Below are 12723 nucleotides of genomic sequence, written 5' to 3'. Positions count from 1 at the left end.
TCTCATATTTGAAAGTAAGATTGGTTTTCCTTTGCGGTTTATGTAAAATATTAAATTGGCTATTCATTCTGGTCACAGTACGCCCTCTCAAGCAAGAGATTGGGACACTGAGCTCATCTTCTCATGCCTCTCCCAGTGTTTTGTATAAGTAGTTTCAAAATGAGCTTTCATAAGTTCTGCCAGTGGAGAGTTGGTGCAAATCCATAAATATGCACCTTCCCCTTGTTAGCTTACAGACCTGTATAAAATGTAGACGACGACTGCAGAGGACAATAAGAACATAAAAATGGCTATACTGGGTTAGACTAATTAATGGTCCATCTAGCCCAATATCCCCTCTTCCAACAGTGGCTGGTGACAGATGCTTCAGAGGAAGTGAACAGAACAGGGCAATTTATCAAGCGGTCCATTTTCTGTCATCCAGTCCCAGTTTCTAGCAGTCAGAGGTTTAGGGATACCCAGAGCATGGGTTGTACCCCTGACCATCTTCGCTATTAGCCACTGATGGACCTATCCTCCATGAAATTATCTAAGCCTAGGTCTACACTACCCACTGGATCGGTGGGTAGCGATCGACATATCGGGGGTCAATTTACCACGTCTAGTCTAGACGAGATAAATCGATCCCCGAGCGCTCTCCCGTTGACTCCGGAACTCAGCGCCGTGAGAGGTGCAAGCGGAGTCAACGGGGGGCGGCAGCAGTTGACTCACTGCCGTGAAGGCGCCACGGTAAGTCCATCTAGGTACGTCAACTTCAGCTACGCTACGCTATTCTCTAAATATATACAGCTAAAGTTGCGTACCTCACATCGACTCCCACCCCCCACTAGAAATTTGGCTTCCAGTTCTAATGCACTTTAGAGTCTGCAGTTTGTTCTCTCAGTACTACCAGATGTGGCTCAGAAATGTATTCTCAGTAGTTAGCAAAAACCTCTCAGATTTCAGCATCTGGAGGGCGGGTTCACATGAGGCATTGAGAAGGAAATAGAAGATGACAGGAGTTGAAAAAAATTACTCGAGATCCACTAGCTAGCATGAGCACTAAACTTACTAGAGCTGGAGGACTGTTATAACAGCGTCAGTATCAGACTTTGTGGATCTCAGCAGGGTTCAGATGGCCCTTCCTCATTCTAAGGCAAATTGAATACTATGTGAGACCTTAAAAATTGGGAATTGCTCCATTGGCTGGGGATTGATGGGGTGCATTAAAGACCCTATATGGAATTTAAAGATATCAGCAAATCCTTTCCCAAACAATTCTAGGAGAAACTCTACAACCTCATCCTCCATGAACTCACGCCAGGAACCTTCTACATGCTTCCCAAGGTACACAAACAAGGGAACCCAGGCAGACCATCATAGCTGGCCTCAGCACTCTTACGGAAGGAATATTAGGACTCCTAGAAACCCTCCTCAAACCTCTCACCACACAAAGGGTCAGCTTCCTGCAGGACACAAGTGACTACCTCCACAAACTCTGCAACATTAACAGCCTCCCTCAGAACACCATTCTGCTGCCACAGATGTCACCTCCCTGTACACAAACATCCCTCACAATCACAGCATCACAGCCCACCTCAAATATCCACAAGACAATGGACAATGCTCAGAATTCCTCCCCAAACACATGGCCAAAATCATTCATTTCATCCTCACCCATAACGATTTTACATTCAACAACACACACTTTGTCCAAACCATGGGTACAGCTATGGCCACCAGGATGGCTCCCAGTATTCCAGCCTCTTCTGGGCCACCTTGAGGAAGAAATTCTGATAAAATGCACCACAACACCAATAATATACCTGAGATACGTCGATAATATTTTCATCCTCTGGACTGACAACCTAAACTCCCTCACAGATTTCCACCACAAGTTCAGCAACCACCACCTATTAAACGCTCTCTAAAACACCCACACTAGCATCACCTTCCTGGACATCACGATCAGCTTCAATAAAGGAACCCTACAGACAACTATATACAAGAAACCCACAGATCACCACACTTACCTTCACAGATCTAGTAACCACCCCAAACACCTGAAGAAATCAGTTATCTACACCCAGGCACTCAGATACCACAGAATATACTCTGAGGAGCAAGTCCTGGATATACACCTTTGCACACTTAAAGCCGCCTTCACCAGCAAGGACACTCCACCAGAGAAGTATAATGCATCATGGAACAGGCCACCCAAATACCTTGAGAGAACCTGCTTTAATACGGAAATAAAACCCTCTCCGACCATACACCCCTAGTTGTCACCTGCTACCCGGCACTGGAACCCATGTGGGGTATCATTAAACAATTACAAACCCATACTCGACAGGGACCACATCCTTAAAGAAATAATTCTTGAACTCCCTCTTCTGGCCTTCAAACAACACCCCCAACCTCATCATCAAAAGCAAGCTCCCCACAGAGCAGGATCCACCAATTCAAAGCAGTACCAGACTTATATATACGTCTCCACTGCTACAGTGATCAATCCCTCCTCCTCCCCAACACATCTTTCAACATCCATGGGTCCTAAAGATTACTATCACAACGTGTGGTGAACCTTATCCAGTGCACTAAATGCCCCAACAACTATTACATGGGTGAAACTAGACAATCACTGTGCACTCGAATGAACTCACATAGGAAAGTGATAAAATACGACTGTGTTAACTACTTATGTTAAACAATCTGTTTCCCCTTATATTTAGCTGTGACACATTTCCCAGACCTGAAGAAGAGCTCTGTGTAAGCTCGAAAGCTTGTCTCTTCCAACAACAGAAATCTGTCCAACAAAAGATATGATCTCACCCACCTTGTCTCTCCCACATCCGGGCACCCACACAGCTGCAACAACCCAGTATATTTTAAAAAGGTTCACAGTTAGGGCCTCTTTGAGCCAAACCATAATAGTTTTGGGGCTCTCTCTTTGTAAATCAAAAACCCAGGCAGATATAGCAACCATTTCAACTGATGGTTTACAACCCTTCATAGCACTATGGCAATGCATCAGCTTGTCTGGGCTATGTCCAGAAAAGAGCTTCCAAAACACAAGAACATTTCCAAAGACAAACAAAAAATATCTCTAAGTAGAGCTAATTACATTTATCTCTGAGTTTAAAAAGCCCAAGATCCTATACTACATGTAACAGCCAAGTAGCCAGCACTGTTTCAAAGCAATAAAAAGAGAACAGCACTGAAAAAACTAAATTCTGGTCCTCACATAAAATTCACACAGAGAAGTCCGTATCAACGGAGGGAGCTAGCGGTGCTTTAAAATGAAGTATGTAATTCCAACACCACACTCTGCTTCTTTGCTCCTTCAGCCCAATGTAGGTCCTCTCTCCAGACTAGTATTCAGATGACAATGGGGAACAAAAACTGCCGACATCCTTTCATAGAATCATAGAATATCAGGGTTGGAAGGGACCTCAGGAGGTCATCTAGTCCAGCCCCCTGCTCAAAGAAGGACCAATCCCCAATTTTTGCCCCAGATCCCTAAATGGCCCCCTCAAGGATTGAACTCACAACCCTGGGTTTAGCAGGCCAATGCTCAAACCACTGAGCTATCCCTCCCCCCATTTCACTCATTCCCCATCACACCGGTGAGCTGTGAAACACAAAAAGCACCACAACAAAATATAAAATCCCATATTGATCCCACAAACAGTTCTAGAAACACCGTGTAGTGCAAATCTTTTTATTCAAAGACCCTCTTTTCCTGTAACAAAGCCCTTGGAGAATGAAGCTTGTTCATGTCTCATGCCTCAGTGAAACTGTTCCACCATTCCTACATATTATTAGAGACAGAGAAATTAAAGAAGTTGACATAGGCCTGGTCTACACTAGAAAATTAGTTTGCTATAACTACATTATTCAGGGGTGTGAAAAATCCACACCCGCTGAGTGATGCAGTTAAACCAACCTGCCTCCTGGTGTAGACAGAGCTATGTAGATGGAAGAATTTGCCTGTTGACCTAGCTACTGCCTCTCGGGGAGGTAGAGTACCTACACTGATGAGAGAACTATCAAGTCCATAGAGGAGAAACTGCAGCAACTGTCTGTCTCGATTCAGGGGTTAGGTGTGTACATGGGAGTAAAAAGACAAGGCTACATTCAGGTGAGGAAAATTTTGCTGAGCTTCATGCTGTCTTCAGAAGAAAATATAGTAAGTGTAGGCTGACAAAACTCTTAACACCTGCAGGGGTGACTGCAGAATGAGTAACTAAGGCCAACATTTTCAAAAGTGGCCTTTGATTTTAGGTACCCCCGTTTTTGGATATGTACCTGGAGCCATTAGCAGTAGAATCATAGAATATCAGGGTTGGAAGAGACCTCAGGAGGTCATTTGGTCTAAACCCCTGCTCAAAGCAGGACCAATCCCCAATTTTTCCCCCAGATCCCAAATGGCCCCCTCAAGGATTGAACTCACAACCCTGGGTTTAGCAGGCCAATGCTCAAACACTGAGCTATCCCTCCCCCCCCAGATCTCACAGCTCCCATTAATTCCATTGTGAATGCTCAGCACTTCTGAAAAGTAGGTCCAAGGTGTCTCAAACTACAATCTTTCCTCCCAGAACACAACCAGTGAGCAGATCAAAACCACAACCGTGACTTTATTAGAAGCCATCCAAGCTAGCTGGCCTAAACCACACTCCTGAAAAACTGGCTTTCCTTACCATTGTCTTTTGCCAACACCCTACTTCTCTGCCTCGTACCCACCAAAGTCTTGTGTCATTTTGTTGTAAACTCTGTGGGTCGTGTCTTAATTGCCTGTAACTTCCCTTGTACATCTATGGCATTATGGGAACACAGAAATGCCTCTCCTTTGGCTGGCATGTAATAGAGCTTCTCTGTCCTTTTGCAGGTAGGAGCACAGATGGCAGGGGTGGCTTCATTAATGCGGAGAGCTATTCTGCTGGGTCCAGATGCATAAAAGATGTCTAAAAGTTTGTGCTAGGAGTCCTGGATCTCCTCGAGAGAGGAATCTGAAGCTACCCAGTCCCCCTGGAACTGCCTAAAGTAATCAGCGGGAAGAAGGGGGAGAGGAGACGTAGGAGTCACTGCTTCATCCGGGCAGGACAATTGGAGTCTTGCTGGTTCCAGCAGAACCACTGGATCCGGAGAGTAATGTTCCTCCTCTGGCAGATCCAGGGGCAGATCTGAGCATCCCCTTAGAGGGGAGACAAGTGGTGATTCCCTGGCATATCAGATCAACTCTGCAGGAGAGCACAGGTCCCAAGATCCCCAATACAGCCAGTAGGAAGGATTAATAGGTGGTTGTGGGGGCCCTCACAGCATGGGGTACCAGCACCTCCAAGACAGATGATGTGGAGGTTGATCCCAAAGCAGTGCAGGTCTCCTGGTGGACATGTAGGGTAGGGGAAGAAAGGTTCATCAGGTGGTTCAGACTCTCTCAACGGAGAGAAGCCTGATTCTGGTTCCAGTGGGGGTACCATCGGTGCCATTGGAGGGGAGATGTATTCTGAGTATGGGACGGGTGATAAACTCCTTCCAGTGGTTGAGTTCCTCTGAGGTGATATCTCTCTGGGGACAGAGAGGCCCGATGGAGGAAGGGATTCCAGATCCAGCTGTAGTCCCTTTGCCCCTGTTGCCATGCCCCCCCTTGTCCCTCCCACCCCCGGAGCGGAGGGGGAGGGGAAGCATAGACAGGTAGGGAGAGGCACGACTCTCAAAAGTTTGGGGACTGCTGTCCTAGATCTATACATTTAGCCATATTAAAACACATATTGTTTGCCTGTGTCCCGCTTACAAAGCAATCCAGATTGCTCTGTATTAGTGTCGTGTTCACTTCATTAATTTACCACTCCCCCATTTTGTGTGTCATCTTACAACTTTATTAGTGAGGATTTTATGTTCTCTTCCAGGTCATTTATAAAAATGTTAAATAGCACAGAACCAAGAACTAATCCCTGCAGGACCTCATTAGAAACATACCCACTCAACGAGGATTCCATTTACAATTATATTTTAAGACCTATCAGTTAGTCAGTTTTTAATCCATTTAATATGTGTGATATTAATTTTATACTTTCTAGCTTTTTAATCAAAACGTGTGCCACATCAAATCAAATACCTTATAGCATTAATGTAAAGATTTCTATTATTGTTATCAACTAAACTTGGAATCTCATTTAAAAAAAAAGATACCAAGTTAGTTTGACACAATCTATTTTACATAAACTCATGTTGACCGGTATTAATTACATTACCCTCCTTTAATTCCTTATGAACTGAGTCCCACATCAGCTGTTCCATTATCTTGCCCAGAATCAGTCAGACTGATAGGTCTATAATTCCCACATCATCCTGTTTACCCTTTTTAAATATTGGCAAAGCATTCGCCTTCTTCCAGTCCTCTGGATCTTGCCCGGTGTTCTAAGATTTATTGAAAATTCACATCAATTGTCCAGAGAACACCTACACCAACTCTTTTAAAACTCTTGGATACAAGTTCTCTGGATCTGCTGATGTAAAAGTGTATACATTTAGTAGCTGGTCTTTGACATCCTCCAGAGTTACTATAGGAATAGAAAAGTATCTCACATGATAGGAAACTACTAGTTTGTCTCATCAATTGAATTAACACAAAGCAGATTTTCTTTACACATTCTATTAACAGCCAACATTTGTGATCCACCCAAATGAATCATGACAGTCAACCCATATGGATCAAAAATTTACCAAAGTGGAATGTGGAAATACTTAACTGTGAGATGTAAAAGTAATGAATAACATTCTTACCACAGAGCAAGTCTCTGCTCAATTTCCTTCAGAAAACTGGTGTGAAATTTGTGCAAAGGTTCAAAGTTGGAGAAGAGGAGATTCTTCAGCGTTTCTGGCATATAGTCATCTTTACTCACTGTGCTCTGAAACCACTGGAAGGAAAGAACAAAGTGATAAAGGGGAAGGCTGGGGGCAGGGCCTCTCATTTACTCTATCTTTGTGCAGTTACCTACAACCCTGGCTGGCCTCTAAACTACACTATGGCTCAGATTTTGGACAACATTTAAAAAAATACTTAAATCCCATTGAAGTTGATGGCTTAAGCACATGCTTCTGAATTGGGCCCTATAAATGTAACAACAACAGTAGTGAAAGGGGTTATTTATTTCCTTACAGTTAATCCACCAATTCAAGAGATATACAGAATAAATTTACTGCAGTGATACTGGATCTGAAGTCACAATTCTATTTCCTTTATATATTTGTCTTGAAATGTGATGTCCCAAGATAAATACAGAAAAGTAACCTGCATTGCAGAATTAATTTAGCAGGTAATTCAGCTACTGTAGATTCATTTACTTCATTGTACTGAAGTGGGAAACTTAATTCCAACCACTTAAACTAATTATTAAAATGTGAAAGTAGCTACTGCAAGTGGCTCTCATAACCGGGTTCACTGATTTTTAAAATTTGGCCTCGACTTTGAAGGTTCGACTGTAGTCTGATTTTCAGGGGTTCTGATTACTTATCGGTCCAAAGTCAATGGAAGCCAAATCCAGCTCAGCACCTCTGATGTTCAGGCCCTAGATCAGAGGTGGGGAAACTCCGGCCCGCAGGACCCTCCTGCCAGGCCCCTGAGCTCCTGGCCTGGGAGGCTCGCCCCCAGCCCCTCCCCCGCTGTCCCCCCTTCTCTGTAGCCTCAGCTCACTGTGCCGCCGGTGCAATGCTCTGGGCGGCCGGGCAGCGCAGTTGCAGAGCCACGGCCTGACCCGGTGCTCTGGGCGGCGCGGCTGTAATGCCGCCAGCCACCAGTGCTCCAGGCAGTGTGGTAAGGGGGCAGGGGAGTTGGGGTGGTGTTGGTCAGGGGCAGGGGTGTGGATAGGGGTCGGGGAGGTCAGAGGGTGGGGAACAGGGGGGCAGTCAGCAAGAAGGGGGGGTTGGATGGGGCAGAGGTTCTGGGGGTGGTCAGGGGACAGGGAGAAGGGGGGGTTGGATGGGGCAGGGGTCCTGGGGGGCAAGCCAGGAATGAGAGGGGGGGTTGGATGGGGCAGCAGGGGGCAGTCAGAGGACAGGGAATGGTGGATGGGGTAGGAGTCCTGGGGCAGCCGTCAGGAGACGGGTGGAGTTGGATGGGGCAGGAGTCCCGGGGGAGCCATCAGGGGGGTCAGATAAGACACAGCCTCCCCTAACCAGCCCTCCATACAATTTTGGAAACCCAATGTGGCCCTCAGGCCAAAAAGTTTGCCCGCCCCTGCTCTAGACAGATGAAGGTGGTCACTCAAAGGTCTAACTCAAAGTTAGAGACCACTTTTTAAAATCTGGCCCTGTACATATAACGGTACATTGCAAATGTAGCATGGATAGTACTTGAAAACCCTTTGATTTCACAGGGGTGTGGCACAATAAATACTTGATCCTGTACTGAAATACATGGAAGGGAATTGTTGTGTGCCTTGCAAAAATGGAAGTCCAGAAGTTCAAGATCTATGCTGTTACAAGCAGAAGTATAAGTAGGTCAGGATCAAGCCCTGCTGTAAATTTATAATGGGATCTTAGATCCACTGGGGTCAATTCTGCTTTGCCCCATTACCCCTTTGTGCTGTGATGGTAGTGTAAAGTGGCTGTCAATGTAGCAATGTAAGAGGGGTTCCATGGAAGGCATAAAGCTGGCCTACCCTGCTTGATGATCCCAGTACCTACTGTGCTTTAGCTATTTTTGATAGACCTTCAGTGGCTCCTAGGGGCCTGTTGCAACTGGCTGTAAATTAGAGCAGCCTTGAAAACTGTACCAGTTTAAACTGGCCCAGGTCCACAATACAGGGAGACACTTCTTCCTTCCCTCTCACCTACCCACACTCTGTTCTGGTACTGCACACAGTTCAGGCAGGACAGATAATTGGTGCCACTGTACATTTAAGGCTTTTTTTTTTTTTTTTTTTTTTTTAAACAGTCCCCCTATAGGTCCATAAAGAACATTATTTAAGGGCAAGCCTTGCTTGCCCTATTCATGGAAAACTCACAATGAAATTAATGTTAGAACTTTTCTTAGAGGCAATAAAACCAGTTAAAAAAATAAATACAACTTTCTTGGTGAGCTACAACTGTTTCAGGGGACTCCATTACAAATATTATCTGTGAACTTCCAATTAAAGCCACAGGGTCCAAGCATGTTTTCAGTTTCTAGAAAGCTGTCACTGTACATGTTACAGACAAGCCCTACTGTAAATGTCTACCCTCTGCTTTTTTTGTAAATCTGAAATTCTGTCCTCACTGGAACGATACCCCTGTGCCTGGCATAGGGGATAGAAAATAAGACTATCGTAGAACAGCTAAGGGGTAAATGGGGCAGATAAAATACCACAGCTGACTCCAGCAGCATATATTTCATGAGTAATACTAAAGTAAACATACCGATGTGATGACTTCAAGGTCCTTCAGGTAAGTTCGCTCTGTGGTCGATACTTCTTTAGCAATGAAGTAAGCTTTGTCAGTTGGAAATCTCTGTAAATTGCAAAAAATAAGAAGTTTTGATCTGCTTTAGGGGGCCAAGTCTCCAGTGGAAAAGAGACTCTAGGCAACAATCACTAGGACAATTACAAACTAGCGAGCCTTGCTTGTGCTTATTATGACTGCTTGCTGGAACTTCCCTGTGGAAAATCCCTTAAGAACATCCTTGCAAACAATAGCTGTCTAGGAGTTTGGAAAAGATTTCTTACTGCCATGGTTATTTGCAGTTATTTCTAGTATTCCTCTCAACTTCTTCCACATTCCTGGAACAGGATGTATTTGAAGCTGAGATGACGACTTTTTTGGACAGTTAACAGTTAGAATCAAACATAACAAATACCTTAATGAACAAACAGTGATCTATTCATCATATAATCTGTGTTCACTCTTCAATACACATCTCTTCACATGATAAACATTCACTGCAAATGCTCTCCAAAATGCCCAAACTGGTTTTTCCAAAGGGGTGGAGTAGGTAGGGGATCAAAAGGGCTGGGAGAGAAAGGGCAAGATATAGACTTCGAACTTCAGAAAAATCTCTTCCCTATTTCATAAAAGGCAAATCTAGCAGTATCAATCTTACACTAGGGAGACGTTTAGGTTAGAGCAGCAGTGACCACCCTTTACAGCTTGAAGGTCCAACATCTTCTTTCAAAATGGTCAAGGAGAAACAATCGGTACTTTCAGGCAGATTCTCTGCCCTATTCTGCTCCCTTTGTGCTTCTCGGTTGATACAAAGGGAAAGAAAAACATCAACAAATCCCTTGTTAATATGCTTCCCTCTCTCCCGCTGTTGGTGTAGATGACATGTCAGAGGCAGTGATGGACATTGGCTGGCATACACAAAGCTCGGGCTATCCCTAGCTGGCGTACCACTCCAAGGGAACCTTTGCCAGCTAGCATAAGAGAGAGCAGTCACTAGGCTGCTCTAACTGGGGCTGGGCACAGAATCAGGAAGATGTTGATTGGTATTGGTTCTCAATGTCTCCTCCAGTGCCCTGTGTAGCTGAGTGTAGAAGTAGTCTTTTCCTAGACAATCCCCTAGGCTCAAGTAGGGCCAGCCAAGCCCCTATCTTGTTCTTCCTGAGACTCTCACAGGTCAGTCAGCAATGGAGCCACCAGTTACGCCACCCATGACTAGGGCTCCTAGGCGCTAGGGTAATATGAATTATGACATACCACCACCTTGCAATGCAGCATGCAGCCAGCAGGGGACCTGCAATGCAGCTGCAGCAAGGAAGAAACAGCAACTGCTCAGAACTGCTCCTGGCTACTACCAGAGGTGCTCCTATAGCTGTAGGAGAAGTGGGGGGTGGAGAACATTGTGGAGGTGATGCCCTCTATCTCCTCACCGTAGTCAAGATCTTTACTTCTCTTGTAACAAATGAAGAGGGGATGGGAGAGTGTCAGGGATCTAGAGATGTCAGCCATATACCACGTTTCAAGCAATCGAAACATCCAGGGGAGAACAGGGTGAAGTCAACCGCAATACCTTTCTCCTGACCTCCTCTTCATCATCAGTCCTGATATACGACGGGTCATTCAGCAATGGGCTGATCAGGGGAGAAGACTGCTTGGCATCAGGACTCAAGTTTGGAGATAATGACATATTTGCCACCACTGGTGCTCCTTGAGAATTGATTGAGAGCTCTGAAAGGTGAGGGCTGCCAGTCAGAGAACCTGCTAAAGAAATGATACAATAAAAATTGTAGTTAGTACGGGGCATCTCCAGACAGCTAAAAATGGTAAGAATCTTAAACCACAGGGTGAAAATTACGCTAAAAGGCACAAGATCCCAGATCCTTAGCTCGTGTAAATGGACGTACTGTCACTGAAGTCATTGGAGCTGCAACCATTTATATCAGCTGAAGATCTGGCCCCATGCTCACTTAGTTGATAAAACTGGAAGAATTACAGCCTTTATAAAACTAGAGATACAGGTACAAATAATTGACTTGCATATGTTAATATTAAACATCAAATTCATGATGAGCTCTTCACCATAGCATCCTACTCTATGAAAGAGAATGTGTAGAACAGATGAATGTTCTCAGTTTTACAATTAGTTTAGAACACAAAGAACATAATAATAAATAAGCCAACTTATGGCTCCTGTTTTTCCTCCTACAACATAACTCCAAAATGCAAATGATCTAAAGTACTTCACAGGAAGCTGTGGGAAAGATATTAGAAGAAGTATATCTAGAGGGAGTCTAGGAAAAAACTAGGACTTTCTATGGCAGCATTGTACTACTGTCAATCACATCTAAAATGGAGGGAGAAAACTACTATCTTCCCATTTCTACACAGAGCAGAAGTATATATTTTATTATACCTTGTAGGGTCATTCCAAGGTCCTCTGATTGTTTGGGATGGAAATCCTAGCATTACATTTACACAAGAAGGTATTATTTTTAACACACAAAGCACGACAATTTTAGTTGATCACAGCCATAAAGCCCCATTATATTTCATATAGTAAAAAAATTATGAGTTAATTATACTTCTGTAGGTTGAGATATACTAGTATTGAAATTAGTGTTTTGTCTCTTGGAAGGCAGCCAGATTACTGACTCTGCAAAAGAAACAGCTTGCCAAAAAAACCTCAGCATCTTCCCAATTAAGCTAAAGACATGCCATGAAAAGTCAAACCTGTTAAAAGCTATGTTAGATCTTTCAAGCCATGAAATGTTTACAGCCCATATTGTTTTGTTTGGGCTTCATACCTTAAAAACTTCAACAGAGAAACTAACACGCTATCGATTCCCATAGCTATGTTGACCAGAATTAAAGTAAATGCAAATGTCTGCATATCCATATATTTAAGGTCAAGGGCTTTTCACCATGAGCACTTTTCTGGAGTATATTATTTAACTATTAGTTCCCCTGTTACTACAGCACAACTCAGACACTCCAATGAATAATGGCATCAGTACATATAATTAGGCCAGTAGGATGAGTGCAAAACATTTCATGAAAGGCTTCAGGTTTATTGCTACACCATACTTTCTTTTTGCATCCCAGAAGTGTGCATATTCATCTTACTGTACAATGTTATTTGTTTAGAGATCTATGACAATTATGTACCCTATTATAAAACAAAGACAAAGGAATATTTGCCTGAAATAAAGTTTTTATATTACTGTAACTAGCAAGAAAGAATTTACCCACAGTTCCACACTAAATCATTGCTCAGTGAAATCTGAAACGCCATAGGTTGTTACACAACTGTCAATTTTATTGACACTA

General features: G+C 43.8%; 1 protein-coding gene across 4 annotated transcripts in view; it reads right to left on the bottom strand.

The window, feature by feature from the left end:
• Window positions 1-12723, bottom strand: part of FARP1 (FERM, ARH/RhoGEF and pleckstrin domain protein 1) — a 334084-nt gene that overhangs the window by 52642 nt on the left and 268719 nt on the right. For 2 of the 4 annotated variants that reach the window (XM_074962873.1, XM_074962859.1), the window contains exons 14-16: window positions 10967-11157; window positions 9379-9468; window positions 6766-6899 (exon numbers count right to left, since the gene is read on the bottom strand). In XM_074962873.1, coding sequence (XP_074818974.1) covers window positions 6766-6899; window positions 9379-9468; window positions 10967-11157 — 415 coding nt within the window. The remainder of the gene's footprint in view (window positions 1-6765; window positions 6900-9378; window positions 9469-10966; window positions 11158-12723) is intronic. The other 2 variants (XM_074962880.1, XM_074962867.1) reach the window with 1 other exon arrangement.

The sequence above is a fragment of the Natator depressus genome, chromosome 1 (genome assembly GCF_965152275.1).
Source record: "Natator depressus isolate rNatDep1 chromosome 1, rNatDep2.hap1, whole genome shotgun sequence".
NCBI classification, from domain to species: domain Eukaryota; kingdom Metazoa; phylum Chordata; order Testudines; family Cheloniidae; genus Natator; species Natator depressus.
The sequence above is the reverse complement of the archived record's forward strand: the minus strand, read 5'-3'. Positions and strand labels throughout refer to the sequence as shown.